At 40.8% G+C, this 20013-nt stretch overlaps 1 protein-coding gene across 5 annotated transcripts in view; it reads left to right on the top strand.

Moving 5' to 3' along the window:
* The window catches only part of CD96 (CD96 molecule), a 268719-nt gene that overhangs the window by 234923 nt on the left and 13783 nt on the right, over positions 1-20013 (top strand). For 4 of the 5 annotated variants that reach the window (XM_072965463.1, XM_072965454.1, XM_072965456.1 and 1 more), the window contains one exon: positions 18335-18406. In XM_072965463.1, the coding sequence (XP_072821564.1) occupies positions 18335-18406 (72 nt within the window). Of the gene's footprint in view, positions 1-17742; positions 17821-18334; positions 18407-20013 lie in introns of all 5 variants that reach the window. The other variant, XM_072965465.1, reaches the window with a different exon arrangement.

Raw genomic sequence — 20013 nt, 5'->3', positions numbered from 1 at the left:
TTCATCAGATCAAATACCATTCTTATTTCTGTGAAGAAATTCGAGGAAAAGAAAAGGATACTTGTTACCCTAAAAAATCTACAATCTAATATAGCTCTAGTATTAGAGAGGTTGAAAGAGCACAGTCAAATAAACATATTTGTTAAAAAGCAGAAAGCATGCTACCTGATCTACTATCATACTAAGCTGATACAGTTGGGAAATTTCTAAAGAATGAAAAGACCTCCTTATTATAAACACCCACCACATTGGACCTCAGAACTATTAAAGATCAATGATTCTCACCAGAGTAATTTTGCCTCCACCCCACTCCCAGGGACATGTACAGTGTCTTGGGACATTTTTGGCTGCCACAGTTAGGGGGTGGATGGTGCTACTAGCATCTGTTGGGCAGAGGCCAAAGATGCTACAACACGATCAGGACAACCTCCACAGCAAAGAATTATCTCGTCTGCAAAGTCAGTAGGGCTGAGATTGAGAAGCCCTGTTCTAAATTCAGGCTCCAATATAATAAAAGTAGCTATTTCTCACTTTACAAAATCTGCACCTCTGTCAAGATAGTAACAAGATTATATTTGGAACAATTTTCAGTCCGATTTTTATATGTCAAAAAACATGTTAAATCAATGGCTGGTTATATCTAAATAAAACTTATCTACTTAGAATAAACATTGAATTACAACTGAAAAATCTAAATTTCATTTTGGCAACCTGGAGGGTAACTTGTGAAGTCACACGATGACCGACTGCCTCGGAAGCTGGTAGGATTCGCCCTTGTGTGTTCTTTCAAGAAAGGAAGCGAGATGAAACATGTCATGGAAACCAACTTCAAAAGGCTTTGGTTTCATTCCAGACTCTAAGATATAGTGAACTGTATAATTCAGTCTGAATTTTTAAGCCACAGATCTTGCTGCAAACATATAATTCGTATTTTTTCCTCAATGAAAGGATATTTTTTAAACAACTGTAGAAAATAATGGACACAATGGAACCTTGTAACTCATAATCCACTGCAAGGGCTACCCAGGGAAGCCTAGCTCAGTTCAGCCTGAACTAACCGGCGTTCTCAGCACTGTCCTAGGGAAGGACAGGAGGCTGACAGGCAACGTGATGAGATGAGACAAGCCCACATGGAACCATCAGAGACCCCTGACAAATCTAGGGAGGAGCAGTACTGGTAACTCCGGGCCTTGCAGGGCTCCGAGCAGAGCCCTTTGCCTCCCAGCTCACTGGCTGTGAATTGCTCCTCAGAGAGCAGGCCTCAGAAACACCAGCCCCGACTATGATCATCATCCAAGACATTTGTTCATTCAACAAGTAAACCAACTATGAGCCAGGAATTTTTGAGGTCCTGGGAGACAGTGACGAATGAAACAGGCAGACCCCCAGCTGCTCAGAGCTTATGACTGAGCCAGACCCACTTCCTGGCCTCCCATTTCTCTGGCCACTAGGCCACAGGCCTTTTGGCTCAGCCTTCTATTTATATGTCTGTGCACAACTCTTTGACCTGAGGGCATTGATTTTGATACTAAACCCTCTCTAAAAACTTAGCAAGTCCTCACAGTCTGGATCCTCCTACTCCTGGAAGCTCTGAGTGCAATACCAGGTCCACTCGGGTTCGAACCATTGGCCAGCTCTCCAGGTGAGCACACCTGATCCTTGGAGAGCAGGGGGTCAGACCTGAGGGGTACAGACGGAAGGGAGCAGTTACCCAGGGTATGCAGTGAAGGAGTCAGGACACCTCTGCTGCTGTCCCATAGTTTCTGCCTCTATCTTATGTATCCAAACACCAAAAATTAAGAAAAATAAATGCGTTCTGAGGCAGAGAGTGGAATCAAGGAAGTTACACAGCGGGTCTGGAAAGAAATATAGACTCAAATGGAAGATAGATGAGAGACAGATCCTCAGACAAAGACATAAAATGAAATGCGCGCAGGACATGGAAAGACAAGCAGGGTGGGTTCTACAGGGCTTGTTAGGGAGCGGCTGCAAGTTGCTCAGGTGAGGCAGAACCAGGTGACGGTTAAGTTAATGGGCTGTGGATTTGGGCTGTGATCTGGACAACAAAAAGCAGCCACTGTGGCTTTCTGAGTATATGAAAAATGTAAGTAAAACATAAGACCAAATGATATATATGTAAAGTGACAATGTTCTGAACTAGAATGGGCGGATGTAAAACGGAGAGTACTGTGTGTGACGGAAGACTCAGCAGAGTTGTCTGCCTAAATATGGGGGATAAATAAAAGCTGCTTAGAGACCTATCATACAAAGGCCTTCCAGGTATTTTTTCCTCACTAGTAATTACCTAAAATTTTTCACCAACTGGCATGGTTGTACTGTAGGACTAAGCAATAATTGTAACAATCCTTGTTAGTGTTTGAGTGCCTCTGTGTGTGTGGCACCATTCCCAGCTAGTAAATGTATCCTCTTATTTAAGCTTCCTCAAAACACAATAATATATGTACTATTATTATCCGTCCCCACTTGATAGATAAAGATACAAAGGCATAAAAAGGTTACAAAACTCACCCAAAGTCATGCAGAAAGTGAAACAGACAGGAAGGAGTCCAGACAGCGACTTCAAACTGCCTCTGAGAGTGTGTGTTGGGTGCTCAGTATAAGTCTTTAGACATTGAATATCCCTTCCGGTGTGAAGCTGGCATGGCTGCCCTGAAAAGGTCAATATGGCGGCTATGCCTTCATTAATCTTTCCCTTCTCTGGGCCAGTGCTTTCTGAGAAATGCAGCCTCTGGAAGTGGGCTAACAGGTCCTCATTTGGAAATAAATTGGAGGAAAAGGCCCTCCTCCATCCATTACCCTTTCTCTTCTCGACATAATTATACCATAATCCTTACTTCGCAGGGATGCGTACAGAATCCGTACAAACTCCAGTGCTCTCCCTTGAATCCTGGGAATTCTAGATTTTGCATCTCTCACAACCTTTTATCTGGGACACACATTACAGATTGTTAAAGAATTTCCCAAGTTTTTCTATACCTGTCACCTGTAAGTCAAGCGTAGTTAATCCTCAATGACTGATTTACTTTGGATATTTGTTTATTCAGTTCCCCTCTTTGAGGTGAGGTACCTCCAGGGAAAATCTATTAGACATCCCATTCTTCCATTCATTTCATAGTTACTGAGTGTCGATGAACGTACCACATGGTGTATGATGAGCTCTGTCCTGTTTATTGTCATCTTCCCCCCGAGGGAGCTCTAAAAATCCTTCCTAGATGGTTAATCCAGCAGTACACATTGCCTTTAGCCATTCAGTGAGCACATGTTCACCAAACAATCTGCCTCCCACAGGAAAACAGTTGTATGCAGAAATTAAGGTTTCACAACACACGCCTCCTTTATGCTGACTGAGGGTCGTTATCCACTTTATCCTGACATCGGGAGTTGATGGGGCTGACTCACGTGTGTTTAGATGTAGGTGATGACTTATGTTCTTTTCAGTGCAGTTGTCTAGTTGATGCCATTATGGGTTTAAAGGCTCTTTGTGCTGCAGGTGAATTGATGGAATACAATTACACATTTGTCAAGGAGACTCTGGGTAGCTGTGTCAATGAATGTGATATCAATAGAGTGGAAGGTCAAGTGAAAAATATTACTATTTGAGAAAATAAGTTAAACTTTCAGGTTTAATTTTACATGAGAATAGGTAAAGTCTTGGACATTGAGCTTGATGAACCAGATCACTATGACAACAGCAACCTGAACTTACAAATAACTTTTACCTTTGTGTTTAGTTGAACAAATAAGCTAAACTCTGTAGGTTAGAAAAAAATAATTTTCTTTTTGAGCATCATTTCCTGTCCAAGCAAGCTCTATTGAGTTTCTTCCTAGCCTTTGAAAGAAATTTTAGGTGATTTTTTTCTTTGGCTTTATTGGTGATTTTCACATAATAAATATTGTCTGATCCCTTTTAGCCACAAGAACAGATTTGTGTCAGTAATTTTAAAAAGTTTGTGAGTGTCGTGTCAAAATTTGCAAAACTTAATTCACTCCAGGACTTCCCCACCTCCTCACCAAATGTGGTCTCGCTCAGCTCTGAAAGTCTGGGACGTGAGGCTGTCTTTTCCGTCTGTGGGGGTCAAGGAGAGACAAGGGAGATATCTTTGAGATTTCCTGGCCCCATCTTCTCCTCCATTACTAGTTGTTGGCTTGGAACTCTCTTTGGCAGCCACAGCATGGGCAAAACAGGGGAGAAGTAAGTAAGGAAAGACCTTCCTTGCCAGGCTGACTATTATCTGACCTAGGTGCCCTCAGGATGGAAAGAATAAAAACTGATACTTTAATGTCATGGGCACTTTGGCAGATTTCTCAGAAATCTGTGACTGGCCTGTAGATTCTGTCCCCCTGCTGTGGGCCGTGCCTCTCCTTCGGTCTTCTCCTTACCCCATCCCTGCAGCCTATAAGCATCTGGAGGCTTGTCTGCTTGGGAGCTTTTTGTTCCTCTCAGTATTTTGGGGAGTTAAGATTTCTTTTCGTAGCATCCTGTTTTGTCTGGGAAAACATGTTCCTTGGCCCCCTGTTTGGGGGAAGTGCTCCTCTTCCCAGGGTGGCTGTATCTCTCCTCTCTATGCCCATTTAACACTGCTACCCGAGCATGGGCTCCCAGTGTAGCCTCTTTAGCCTGAGTCAGTCACCAGCCTCCTTTGTTCCAAACTCCAGCACACACAGGCCAAGAGCTCTGAGTGGTCTCTTGAAATGACACTTCACTTGGACTAAGGTGAGGCAGCATCCCTTTCTTTCCCTACTCCATGAAAAGGGACTTAACTCACAGCACCCTGACAGCTCTCTCTAAAGAAATCCTCACCAGGGCTGCTTCTCTCCCTGTTCATAGCCTTGAGGTTGTTGATGGACCTGAACTGACAGAACCCATTCTACTCTGTCTTCACATGTCCTTCATAGGTGGTCTAGAACTCTGCTCTAGAAGTGGGAATGACTTGCCTATGATTTCATTCTTAGCCTCTGGGACCTCACCTAAAAGGGATGTACAAAGAGTTCCATTTGAAAATTCTGTTCTGCATTAACCATTGCAATTAAAAGAAATTCAGTGACACCAACAAGAAAAGAAAGAAATCAAGAAAACAATCCATTTACAATAGCATCAAAAAAGGATAAAACACTAGGAAATTTAAGCAAGAAAATGAAAGATCCGTACACTGAAAACTATAAAACATTGATGAAAGACATTGGAGACATGCAAACAAGTGGAAAGACATCCAATGTTCATGGATTGGAATAATTAATATTGTTAAATTGTCTACACTACTCAAAGCAATATACAGATTCAGTGCAGTTCCCTATCAAAATTCCAATGAATTTTTCACAGAAATAGAAAAACAATCTTAAAACGCATATCTACAAAAGACACCAAATAACCAATGCAATTTTGAGAAAGGACAGAGTTGGAGGCACCACACTTCCTAATTTCTCACTATACTACAAAGAGGTAGTAATCAAAACAGTATGATACTTGCATAAAACAGGCACGTAGGCCAAGGAAACAGAATAGAGAGCCCAGAAAAAACCTAAGCAAATATGGTCAACTAATTTTTAACAAAATCACCAAGAATACACACTGGGAAATGAAAGGCTCTTCAATAAATGGTGCTTGGGAAACTGAATATGTTTCCACCTGCAAAAGAATGAAATTGGACCCTTTTCTTACACAATACACAAAAATCACCTCAAAATATATTAAAGACAAACATAAGATCTGAAACTATAAAACTTCTAGAAGAAAACATAGGGAAAAACTCCTTGACATCAGTTGGCCTTGGCAATGATTTTTTTGATGTGACACCAAAAGTTCAGGCAGCAAAAGCAAAAATAAACAAGTGTACTACATCAAACCAAAAATACCTTCTGCACAACAAAGAAAACAATCAACAAAATTCAAAAGCAACCTATGGGCTGGAAGAAAGTATTTGCAAATTATAAATCTGATAAGGGGTTAATATCCAAAATATATAAGGAACTTACTCAGTTCAATAGCAAAGCAAGAAACAAACTGTTAAAAAAAGAGACAATAGACCTGAATAGATATTTTTTCAAAGAAGACATACAAATGGCCAAAAGGTATATGAAAAGGTGCTCAACATTGCTAATCATTCAAGAAATGCAAATCAAAACCACAGTGAAATATCACCTCACACTTGTGACAATGTGTCACAATGCAACAAAAGTAAAGATAAGCAAGTGTTGGTGAGGATGTGGAGTAAAGAGAACCCTTGTACACCATTGGTGAGAATGTAAATTGATGTAGCCATTAATGGAAACCAGTTTTTGAAGTTCCTAAAAAATGTAAAAATAGAACTACCATTTGATCCAGCAATCTCTCTTTTTGGTATATACAGAAAGGAAATGAAATCAGCCACCTCTATGAGATAATCTGTGCGCCCATGTTCAAGTAGATATGGAAATAGCCTAACTTCCAATTGATGGGGCCAAAAAAATTTATATATATATATATAATTTGACCTTAAAAAAGGAAATCCTGCCATATGCAGTGGATGAACATAGAGGACATAATGCTTAAGTGAAATAAGCCAGACACAAAAAGAAAAAAAAAACTGCATATATGTGGAATCTAAAAAGAGTCAATTACATGGAAGCAAAGAGTAGAACAGTAGTTACCAGGGCCGGGGAGCTAGGAGAGACGGGATGACGTTCGTCAAAGTGTACAAAGTTGGAGTTAAGTAGGACTAGTAAGTCTAGAGAGCTAATGTATAGCGTAATGACTATAGTTACTACTACAGGATTGTATATTGGAAATTTGCTAAGAGTAGATTTCACGTGCTCTTGGCACACAAGAAAGTATGCGAAAGGAGATGGTGTGTTAACTGACTGTAGTAATCATTCCACTATGTATATGTATATCAAATCATCATGTGTACACATTAAATATATGCAATTTTATTTAAAAATTTTTAAAATGAGTAAGTAAGATAAAATAAATGTAGTGAAAATGAAGCAAACATGGTGAGGTGATTGATGGTTTACCTACTGAGACGGTCCACTGAAAGCTGTAGGTTTGGGCACAGTGTGATGGATTGAAAAGTAATAGACAGAGTTCTAACAGTGAGGCCAAGGTGAGGATACTTGAAATGGGGAAAGACAAGAGAAAGAAGGAAAGGAAGAGCATTAGCACGGATAGTGCCTTCCTCATGGGTTATTAAAAGCAGCAGAAGAGGCAGACCTGCAAAACACCTAATATAGTACCTGGTTCACAGTAAGTGTCAGAAAGCTGCATTTTATTATTAGTTCCCTTAAACCCCTTTGGGAACAGAGTAGGAACCCAAGTTAGGAAATAGAGTGGTTGATTAATTAACCAGTCTGTCTTTGTCTAAATTGTGTCTGTTCTAATAAAAACAAAAAGTCTAGAATTATGTGTCCTACTTCTACTTGAAATAGATTCAGATGTAAATAAAACCCGCCAGGATCTAGGTCACGTGAGTGGAGGAGAGGCGGGGGCAGTGAGCTGGGGCAGATATCTGTCAATGGCCTGAAAGGCCACAGGTTACATCCAGTTTACTACATTCCCACTACTCTACCCACCCCTCACTCACTGTGCTTCACCCGAAGTGGTCTCCTTGCTGATCTTCCAACGTGCCTCAGCTGCCCCCACCTCAGGGCCGTTTTACTTGCTTCCTCTGCCTGGAAATTCTTCCCTCTAAATCCACATGGCTCACGCCCTCGTCTTCTCCCACTCTTTGTTCACACGTCACCTTCTCAGTGTGGCTTTCCATGACCAACTCATTTAAAACTACAACACCCCCATCCTACCCCCTGTCCCCTTTTCCTGTTTTATTTTTCTCCGTAGCATCTTTTAGCATCTTGTGTAATTTATTTTTCTGGCTTCTCCCTACAAGAAACTAAATCCCATGAGGCAGGGTTTTTTGTCTGATTTGTCTACCGATGTATCTCGATCACCTAGAAGAGTGATAACACATGGTTATCAATAAGTATTGATAACTCAGTAAATATTTGAGGGGTTAAGAATATTTTCTAAAGTATGAAGGAGAATGTGACTAACAATGGAAGGGTTTTGGAAAGAGTAGAAGAAAGCTCCCTAAAGAAAAAGGCACCTGGTCGGGGCCCGCAGTTGGCATCGTCTCATCACAGGAAACTGAGAGGTGATGATGGGTTCGAGAGGAGACAGGCAGAGGCTGTAAAGGCCTTCAGCTCTGGGCGGATGCATGTTAGGGACCAGGACCGAGCCCTTCCGTGGCTAAGCCCTGGTTCTGATGACGCGTGCTGTAACAAGGCTGCCTGTACTTTAAGGCTACCAGACTGGAAAGAATATAATCTTTGGTGTTAGGCAGGCTTGAGTTCAGTTCTTACCTCTGCCACCTACTAGCTCTGTAACCCAGGGCAAGTTTTTTCGCCTTTCTAATACTGTTTCATTATCTTAAAAAACAGAAGTAATATCATCTAGCTCATATAGTTATTATGACTAGGGAATGTGAAAATGCATAAAGAGCAATGATAAAGCAAAGGCTCACACTGTCCAGTCCGAGAAGGATGTCGTGATCAAAAGAAGGGTCCAGCTAGCAAAATTCATCTTAAAATAAATCAGTACCTTTACTTATATTTTTCAGTTCTTTGAGGGAGTAAGCAATGATCAAAGCAATGTTTCTTTTTTGTTGTTGTTGTTACCATTTTACTCCTTACCCTTCTCTTTAGTCCTTACCCTATCACCACTTCTCATCTGTCTCTTTTATTTGGTACATAGTAATCCTTATTATATAATTAACTTCAATTGTTTGGAAACTATTTCAATATTTCCCCCAAATCAATCTGCCGTGGGGCCTCTAGCATTTCCCTGCCTTTCCCTTCTCCGGCCGTGAGAGGGACAGTCACTGGGCAGATTGCAGGAGTCCAGGTTAAGAGATTTGGCTCTGCTTCACAATGTCACAAGGAGGCAACCAGGATTAGCTCTTAGAGAACAAGTTTCTGTCTCCTCCATTCGACTCAGAACTGCCTAGAGCTGTCTTCTGACTTAATGGAACTTCCAGGGATCACATAGAGGGAAATTTTTCATCTTAGTGAAAAAAATTTTAAGTTGAAATAGACATGGGCTAGGAAGGTTTCAGATCTCATCTAACCTGTTGGTAGTTTGTGAATTAATACAGCAAGACATCTTGTACAAAGTGGTGTTTTCTTCTAAAACCCTTCTTCTTTCCTGGAAACAAAGGATCATTATCATGTATCTCTGGACACGTACAAGGTTTAGTAACAATAAACACCCAAACTGAAGAAGAAATAAACAACCATCAAACAACTGTCTGTTGCTGGGTTTGGCATTCTACTTACCAACATGGTATGTCATAATGTAGAACCAACTCTGGAATGTCGAAGAGATTTTGCTCTCGTAAGTGTAAACATAACCTTGAAACAGAAAAGACAAGAGCTAACATGGCTTATTCACATGCTGAAGTATCTGACATGAATCTATTAAAGACGTGACTGAAAATAATATGAATACAATTATTTTAACATGCTATACTTGATGTCCAGAGATTGTCAGATGCATATGTCCTCTTATAGTTACAGAATCTCCAGGTCAGGCTCTAGGAAGGGATAGCTTTTAAAACAGAAGCAAAACAAAACCAAACAACCCTGAGAAATCAGCAGCGCTGGCTGCTGCTGGCATGCCACAGTTCGATCACTGTCCTGCCACTGCTGAGGCCATGGCGTGCACTGTGACAGCTCTCAGTTCAGTTCAACATGCAGAACAAATGCTCCCTGAATGCTTGTAATGGCCCAGCCCTGGAATAGACAGGTACCACATTGCTACTACTAAACCACAGTGTGTGAGACCACGTGCAGGGCCTTTGCACTTGCTGTGGCCTCTGCCTGAAAGCTCCCACGGCCCCCTTTCTGCCTCTATTCTCCTTCTGTATTTCTCAGGGAAGCTTTCCTGGGACTCTGACTTGGTCTTCCCTCCTTCATGTGTTCTCATACTTGGATTGGTTTGTGTAGTTCTCCGGTTAATGTCCATGTCCTCCATGAACTTAAACTCCAGGGGAGCTAGTCATTATGTCCCCAGTGCCAGGCATGATGCCTGGAAGATAGAGGCTCCCAAATGCTGGGTGAATAAATGAAAGAATACAGGCAGGGAGTAGCAAGAGATAACAGTGTGGAGATTGTTAACAATTGGGTCGTGTAATACCCAGGGGCCTTTACCTTGAACCATGGTGTAAAGCCAAGGGGAGTGGGAGGATTTAATCTGTCTAGGGAAATAGTTCTCTAGCAGGCTTCAGCTCTGACTTCTGCATGATGGACAAGGTCTCATAGTAAAGGGATCATTTTTCCACTAACCTATGCAACCTGGAACAAACCCTCAGGCCAAGACCGAAACAAAATTCAGCTAGAGTCCAATAAGACTGAAATGGCCTTGGGCTCCCTCAAGATAGTGATGGGTCTCATTGATCCTTTTGTGCCCAGAAGCTTATTGGCACATATTCAGCCCTCAACAAATTCCATAAGCCTACCTGTGAGGGGGTGCTTAGAGCAGCCCTGATATCTAAGCCAGGCAGGAGACCCAGTGACTCAAGGATCTAGGCAGGATGCATGCCCGGGGCAGTATTCCTCCTCCCATGAACAACACTCTTAGATGGAATCAAATGAATGAGTTCTCCTTACCCTGCAGTAAATCAGCAGTAAGCAAGGATTTATGTCACATTACTTTCTGACCTACAGAAAAGAACATTTAATCAGTCATTTTAATACAAATGAAATTCTCAGTTATCACACTTCATCAGGATTCCAGTGAATCCTGCCAGAATTAAATCATAAATTACTAATCAGTGCCATCACCCAGTGTGGGCAATCAGAACCTGTCTGATGCTTGTAAGAAAGAAGTATTTTAAAAGGTGTCTGGCAAGTTGCTTATTAGATTTCTCGGTAGTGGTGGTACAGCTCATAAGTAAATACTAATTCTCTGATTATTGCCTCGGTCTTTTTCTTCATAATCATCACCATTGTTATGATCGTATAACCACTGTTGAAACCATTCCCTTCTGCTTTCACTTACTAAGTCATTCGGTGATTACTGTGAAGGTCAGTTCTAGGCATGAGACGGAGGGGGTGGGGGAGGGGAAGGATGAATAAATGAATGAAGGAAGACTTGTTGCTGGTCCGCGGGAGGGGAGATAAGAGACTGCTGACTGACAATGAAAGCCGCAGGTTCTCCCACACAAGGAATGGACTCCCAGAGTAAAGGGATCATTCTTTTCTAATCCTTCTGAGAATTGTTCAAAATGTGGATAGTCTTTCTTCTTTTTCCCTTCCCCCTCCACTTCCTCTTTCACCTGTTTTCTCTAGTAATTAGGAGGAGCACATCATCTCTCAGGATCTCACAGTATCCAGTGATTACTTATGGCTAGTTGTGTTCTGTGCATTTTTCTTGTATGGATATGAGGTAACTTTAAAAATACGTAACAATACAAAATTTTAAAAATAGGTAACTGAAGGAATTACTGCCAAGAGGGACAAAGATAAAGCCATCTCGATGAGAGCGATAAATTCAGATTCACTCGGTGATCTATAGGTTCACAAAATCATGGTGAGCCAGTTGCAGAGGAGAAGCATAGCTGCTCCTGATGCAGAGACTGCCTGGACCCTCCTCTGGAGGGCGCGGTGGAGCACAGCCCGCAACAACCCCACAGTGACGTTGGCTGACCTCTGCCAGCAGCCCTGCTCTTAGACAGCCCGACAGGGTCTAATGCCAGTGCTCACTTCCGAGGTGCAGTTCTGCAGTGACCACGAATGTGATCCCAGTCAGTTTGAGGCAATCTGAGGTTTCTCTGCAAATACTTCATATATCCTGAAGGCAGTCTTTTTGTGCATTATTTCGTATTACCTACCTTTTTTTTTAAAATTGTCTCATGGATATTTTTTTAATTATTTTTATTGAAGTATAGTTGATTTATAGTACTGTGATAGTTTCTGGTGTGCAGCAAAGTGATTTGGTTATACATATATCTATATCTATATATATTCTTTTTCATGTTCTTTTCCATTATGGTTTATTTCAGGATATCGAATATAGTTCCCTGTGCAACACAGTAGGACTTTGTTGTTTATCTATTCTGTATATAGAAGTTTGTATCTACCAATCCCAAACACCTAATTTATCCCTCCTCCCATGCCCTTTCCCCTTTGGTAACCATAAGTTTGTTTTCTATGTCTGTGGAGTTGTTTTCTGTTTTGTAAATAAGTTCATTTATATTTTTTTTAGATTCTACATGTAAGTGATATCATATGATATTCGTCTTTGTCTTTCTCTGATTTACTTACTATAATAATCTCTAAGTCCATCCATGTTGCTGCAAATGATATTATTTCATTCTTTTTATGGCTGAGTAATATTCCATTGTATATACATACCACATCTTTTTTATCCACTTATCTGTCGATGGACAGTTAGGTTGCTTCCATGTCTTGGCTGTTGTTAAATAGTGTTGCTATGAATGTTAAGGTGCGTGTATCTTTTCAAGTTAGAGTTCCCTCCAGTTATATGCCCAGAAGTGGGATTGCTGGATCATATGTCTATTTTTAGTTTTTTAAGGCACCTCCATACTGTTTTCCATAGTGGCTGCACCAATTTACATTCCCACCAACAGTGTAGGAGGAGTCCCTTTTCTCCACACCCTCTTTAGCATTTATCATTTGTGAGCTTTTTAATGATGGTCATTCTTACCAGTGTGAGGTGACACCTTATTGTAGTTTTGATCTGCATTTCTCCGATAATTAGTGATGTTGAGCATCTTTTCATATGCTTGCTGGTCATCTGTATGTCTTCTTTGGAGAAATATCTGTTTAGGTCTTCTGCCCATTTTTTAATTGAATTGTTTGTTTTTGTTGTTGTTGTTATTGAGTTGTATGAGCTGTTTGTTTATTTTGGAAATTAAGCCCTTGTCGGTTGCATCATTTGCAAATTTCTCTTCTAGTCTGTAGTTTGTCTTTTCATTTTTTATGGTTTCCTTTGCTTTGCAAAAGCTTGTAAGTTTGATTAGATTCCATTTATTTTTGCTTTTATTTCCATTGCCTTTGGAGACTGACCTAAGAAAACATTGTTGTGATTTATGTCAAAGAATGTTTTGCCTATGTTCTCTTCTAGGAGTTTTACGGTGTCATGTCTTATATTTAAGTCTTTAAGCCAGTTTCAGTTTATTTTTGTGTATGGTGTGAGGGAGTGTTCCTACTTCATTGATTTATATGCGGCTGTCCCGCTTTCCCAACACTGCTTGCTAAAGAGATGATCTTTTCTCTATTGTATATTCTTGCCTCCTTTGCCAAAGATAATTGACCATAAGTTTGTGGGTATATTTATGGGCTCTCTACTCTGTTCCACTGAACCTTTCTTAATGAGTGGTGGGAGGCAGTGAGCCAGAAGTTGCAGTGACCACACAAGAATGTGAACCACTGGTGGCTCAGTAAGGTGAAAGAGGATGGTTGTAGATGACTCTGCCAATAGAAATTACGATCTCTCCACAGAGCTGATGCCTGTCAAGCAGCTGCTCTCTTGCTCTCTTCACCCCAGACAGGTAGCTCTTTCTGATGCAGCCTTTGGAATGTAGTTCTTTACTTGGGCTAGCCTGAGGAAGGAGGGGTTGGTTACCTCAAATCAGCCTTCTTCTAGAAAGACCAAGGGAAATGGGGCAATGGTAGAACTCAAGAGGTTCAAGTCAACTATTGCTATAATATCCTTGTATTTTCAACACCTGAACTAAACTGCAGATGACATATTGTATAGCTTTCAGCATTCACTTCATGCCAGGCACTCTTCTAAGTACTTTATATGTGTGACAATTTCTCAGTTGTCACAATCATCCTACTAGAAAAGAACTGTTATTTTACAAGTGGGGAATGTGAGAAAGAGAGAAAGGTCAATAGACTTTACCATGATCATACATCTAACCTAGAACAAAGCCAGGATTCAACCCCAAGAGTCTTGCTCTGGCACTCATGCTTTTAATAGCTAAGGTATACCACTTTTGCAAATCTTCAAATGGTTTGCACATGTTTCCTAGCATGTATGCAAGTTGATAGGTCTAACGCGGTGGCTTCCTAGTAGTTGACAGCTACATGGAAATCTGTCTTCTTAGGAGCATTTGACTCCACTGACCCAGCATTTGGTACACAGTGTTCACCAACCAACATTTGCTGAATTGTACTGACTGGTCCTGCGTCTGAAAACCCTCAGTCACCTTGGTTTCTCTAACATCATACCCCCTGGCTTTCTTTCTGCCCTGTCTCCTCCTTTTCAATCTCCTTTTCTTCTGCCAGTACCTTACATGAAAGTGTTCCCCATTGATCCATCCTAGGCACACATCTCTTCTCCCTGGACCCATCCTCCTTGGAGCTCTCAGTTGCTCCAATTATTGTCTACATGCTGATGTCACAAATAATTCATTTGCAACCTGGTTTCACTCTAAGATTCAGACTCACATGATCAACCCTTTGCTGCAACTGAATATTTCATATGCCCTCAAAATCAATCTGTCTAAAATTTACTTCATCTTCATGCCTCTGGCCCTTCTGAAATTTATTTTCCTCTATTTATTTTCTCAGCTAATGACACCTTGATCCAAAAAGCTGCCCAAGCTGGAAAACTGGGGTTATTTTGACCTCTCTCTTCCTTATTGCCTACATTCAGCCATTCACTAAGCCCTGCTGAGTCCACATTTGAAACCTGTCCACGTCCCTTCTCCCCCACAGCCTTAACCATATAGTCCAAGCCACCCTTCATTTACCTGGAGATCGGAGCATCTTGTAAGGACTAGTTGGACATTATTTTCTCCATGGGATCTTTGGGATATAGCTTCTTCTTCCTTCTCTTTTGTCATCCCTTTACTTCACACTGAGTGCCTCCAACATTCTGATCAGACTTCAGAACTCTCCCACCTCGTCTGCCCACACTGCTTGGAACACTCTTCTCCTTACAACTTCTCCTTTTCCAACTTGTCTTGCTAATTCCTGTCATCCTTCAAGCCTAGCTGATAAGTCACTTGCTTCAAAAAGCCTCCCCTGAGCTCCCATGTCCTGGTTGTGTGTTCCTCCTCTGGAATCCCACAGAACAGTGTATTTTCTCTGCCATATTACATAACATCTCATACTGCAATTCTGTTTTTACTGTTTGTAAGCGAAAGGAGACTGCAGTAACGACAAATTCCAAAATTTCATTTTGTTCCTTTATACTTGATATGATGTAAATTTGTTTATCCTAACAAAGAGCCAACAAAGGGCCAAGCTAGTAGCTGGGTTCTCTGCTCCACAGTCATTCAAGAACCCAGGCTGTGGCAGCTCTGTCACCCTGCATCATAATATCTGGATAGTACATAGAGACAGATCATGGAAGATCACACAGGGGGCATTTTGTAGTCAGGCCTTGATGACAGCCATCACTCCGACTCACAGTCCAGTGCTTGGGATTTCGTTCCCGGCCACCACTCCTAACTGCTCAGGAGGCTCAGAAGTGCAGTCTCTCTGTGGTGAGGAGAAGAGGACTAGGTTTGGTGATCACCCCGAAATCCACCACCCTGAAATTTAGTCTCACTAAACTGTCTACTCCGTGGGATAGGGGCGAAATTCCTCTTTCTCTTCACTTCATCCCCCATTCTGGTACATGCTGGGAACTGGCTGTTTGTTGGACAGATGAAGCTGTGCATATCCCATCTTGAGAACATATTTTTGCCCACCCCAATGCTGGCTGCCCATTTTTGTTCCTCATACAGCATCATGTGGGGCAGCCTCTAACACATCTCCCCATATCTGACTGGATTCATGGAGCTGGGGTGTAGTGTGTCTTTGGTGTTGATTGCATTCATGGGTGTATTGCAAAATGATTGCTGTTGATTAGCTCTTGTGTAGACTGCTTATAAACTACGTTACCAGTTTACCTATTTATCTTATATATACTTCTTTTAGAAATACGATTACCCATGGTTTCTATTGAAGGCATGCCCTTTCCCAGAATTGAGGTACCCGGCAAGTTGCCATGCTCTTCACTAACTAAAGCGTGAGGGTGAGTGAGCATCATGGCTGACACACTGTAAGGATATTGTTGAGAGTGTTGTACACATTATATAGTATCCTGTTTATAAAGACTGGGGGGAGGGGAATTCTTTTTAATCACAATAGAACAAATAATTGTGCTTCTTTTAAAAACTGACTGTTTTTCTCTAATAGTGTTCATCAATGGCATAACATATGTTTTATTTCTTAGCATTGTTACTAGAAAGTTCTGGCCAAATGTGCAGCCCATATCTACTAAGAGAAAACCACATCAAGAAATGCATTTAATGTAATATCACCACTCAGATTTCAACGAAACTCAGCTTGCTTTTTCTAACAATTTTTTCTTTGACCTATTTTCCCTTTCTATCCACTTCTTTTATCTTCCGGCAGTGCATATTTATGTGTTTGGGAACAAGGGAGAAACACATATAAATAAAATCTATTAAAGATTTGTCTTCCCAAGAGACATAAACATGTTTCAGTGGACTGTGGCTGGGTATTTTTCTTCTTCAGTCTACTTTGCTTTATCTCTAGAGATATTTTCAAATGAATATGAATTAGTCTTTCATTTTGAGGGGAAGAGAGGGAGGTGGAAAATGGGAAATGATGGCTTGTAAAGATGGAGATAATTCTGAAAGCTAAAAATTGAAGTAATTATTAAACCATATTTAGTATGTGAAAATGTTACGTGTAATTGGGAAAATCCACTGCAATGTAAGTTCCAGGAGGTTGAGGGCTTAGTCTTCCTTATGCATTGCAGGTGGAATAGAGTCTGGCACATAGCAGATACTAAAACAATGTATTTTCAAAATGTGAATGTAATATACTCAGAGTTAGGAGAACTGGGTTAATATCAAAGAAATGATATTGAATAATGGGTATCTGTGGGTTCGTCACCAGTTGTGGGTTCTGGCTAGCAGAAGTCCCACCGAGATGGAATGAATTACTCAAGACTCTGTGGAAAAGTCGAGAGAGCAAGAGGGAGTCGGGAGCCAACTCCACGAGCCTCTCAAATCTCCCTTATTTATTGAGTACAGTCAAAGGAGGAATGCAGGAATTTAGGGAAGGACAGGGTGGGATCACAATGAGTACAAAGGCTTTGTTTATTGTTGGTGTTTGGCTCAAGGTCAGAAGACCCTTTTTGGTGAATCATAATCGTGTTGAGCCTTTCAGCTTATCAGGGCGGAACTATGAGAATCAGCTGCTTAACAACTTGGACTCAGGCTGTGCCTGTCTTAGGTTGCCCCTCTGAGAGGATCTTACCCATCATTGGCTAACCAGCCTTCTCACCTCTGAGTCTGCAGCTTTTTATAAGTTGTTTACCATTCCAGCCCAAGGCTGTTTTGGGGATAGAAGACTGTCTAATAGCAGGCACGCCCAGCATTTATAGCTGGGGGCCTGGGTCATTGCTAAAACCTCAAGGCAGTTACTAAGCATATCTTCTTTACGAAGATAAGCGGCTGGGATCTGTTACAATTTGTTAACCCAATCATGGGCTCCCACAGGTATCTAACCACAAGCATAGACCTTTAGAACTCAGTTTCATAATTCATAACATGAAGCCATTGTATTATGTATTCACTGAGATCCTTTCCAACTCTAATATTCCATGTTCTACATGCCACTCCTGTTAAGTATAGTGACATATTTAAACATGTGCATGTAAATACCTACGCCAGTTTGGGAATTTTGTTTTCAGAATAGGATATCCAGCTCCATCTTCAACAGCCCTTGTGGATGTGAGTGCATCGACTCCAACTGTCACCCCTCAAAGTGCTCAAAGAGCAGGGCTTTCCTCATGTGGCTGAAAAGAGACAACACACGCACAAGTTTCACCACAGCTGTGATAATACTGAGATTTAGGCAAAAGGCTTAGTGTTCTCATTTGATGTTGTTATTTTGGTTTTGGGTTACTCTGTGGCAAATTGTAATCTGATGACTATATATTGATATGACAGTCACTATAATCTTAAAAATATAGGTTGATGATTTGTTATTATTTTGTACCTTTCATTTGTTGTGGGATTTTAAGGTAATAGTAAAGTAATCTTGACAATACTCCCAGTATCTGACTTGGTGACAGGAGCAGAAAAAGAAAGAAAATCAGAGACAAGTTGGCATTAAACATAAACTACAGACTTTTGCTTAATATGCTAGCCAGTGTTCATGCATAAAGAAGCATATTTTCAATTTCAGATTTCCCCCAAAGTCATATAGATTAAAAATGCAGCACATCAAAGTGAAGTTAAACAATAGCTTTATAAGAAGGTTGGGTTCTAAAATTTTTGTCTTTCAGCCAGCAATTCCAATGTGACTACCCGAGGCTTCAGCTACTCCGAGACCTCCAGTGGGAAAGATGTCAAGTACTGTAAGTGTAACTGTGAGCCCCTTGGCGTCCTCTGGGTCTCATTCATTCATCCAACATATACATTGAACAGCTACTCTGTGTCTTGTTTACGATCATATTAACAAATATTTACAAGGCATCTATCATGTTTAAAGGATTGTAGTTGCTGGGGGATACACATGCAAACAAAACAGATCCAGGTACCAAATTCTGGTAGGAGAGAGACTGACAAATAGTGATAAGTGATATGGAAAAAATAAAGCAGAGAAGGGAGACAGTGAGGGTCAGGGGTGAGGGGCCCTGCCATTTTAAACAGGTTTACTTACTGAGGAAGGGGACATCTGCGTTAGGAGATACAACTAGTGGAAATTTCTAAAAGCAAACTGAGCAGATCTGGGGAAAGAGGGAACTAGCCAGACTATGCCTATTACTAATAAAACTGAAAAGAGGGAGGTCAGTAGGAGGGACGGAAATGGTTTGTTACTTGTAATCTGACCAAGTATCAGCAGCATCTGTGGATGCTGCTTTAGCAGGTATTAGCAGGGTCTGGAAAGGAAGTACACTGTGTCTCAGTGGTGTTAGACAAAGATCAATGTGGTGAGACGTGACAAAGGATGTGGCTGAAGCCAAGAGAACGAAGACCCTGGACCTCATGGGTGCAGAACTCTGAATTTAACTCCCAGGCTCTTTGCTGCAGAGTACATGTGTGTGCCCCTTTTAAAAAGCATTTAAGTTGTACATTGAAAACCTCTGAAAGTCTTCTATACCCGCTGGCTCAGTCATCTCACTGCTGGGAACTTGTCCTTAGGAAATAAATCAAAGAGAGAAAAAGAACCTGCGTAAAATCGCTCTAGCATTATTTATTTATTGCATCTCTTTTATGGGCCTCAGTTTCACAGATTTACATTCATCGTAAACTTTAATTCATGACACACCTTCATCATTAGTCTGGGTACCACCATCTATAATTTAATGCAACATATTTCTCTCAACAAATATGTTGCTATTATAATAGACGCCTATGAACTCAGTACCCAAATACAAGACCTGAGAAGGCAGTGTCCGGAGAGTCAGGAGAGAGAGGACATGAGGAGGATCCATCAGGCAGCGGAATCTAGATCTGTGCCAGAGGTGGCTGTGAAAAGGGGAGATTGAACGGTAAATGGACATGCAAACATTGATTATTTATAAGAAAAAAGCATTAAAAAGCACTTCCACCATGCACATTACACAAAAATAAACTCCATATAGTTTAAGATATTTATGTCAAAAGCTAAATATTAAAACATGTCATAAAATAAGGGTGCATTTCTTCCTGGCTTTGGCATAGGGAAAGGCTTAAAGAAGAGACATAAAGCACTAGCCATAAAAACGATTTAAAAATTAGAAAACAATAAAATTTAGAAAATTCAAAAGAAAGTTGTTGGTTTTTTTAAAAAAAAAAAAAAGCAAGCCATAATCTGGGAGAAGATATTTGCGACACAAGTTTGGAAAATGATCAAGAATATATTGCTGACAAAGGATCAAAACGTTACATCAAGAATGCTTACAAATCAATTTTTAAAAAGACAGAGCAATAGGAAATGAGCAAACAGGCACATCACAGAAGATGAAACGCAAGTAGCTAG

Source organism: Vicugna pacos, chromosome 1 (assembly GCF_048564905.1).
Source record: "Vicugna pacos chromosome 1, VicPac4, whole genome shotgun sequence".
Lineage (NCBI taxonomy): Eukaryota > Metazoa > Chordata > Mammalia > Artiodactyla > Camelidae > Vicugna > Vicugna pacos.
The sequence above is the reverse complement of the archived record's forward strand: the minus strand, read 5'-3'. Positions and strand labels throughout refer to the sequence as shown.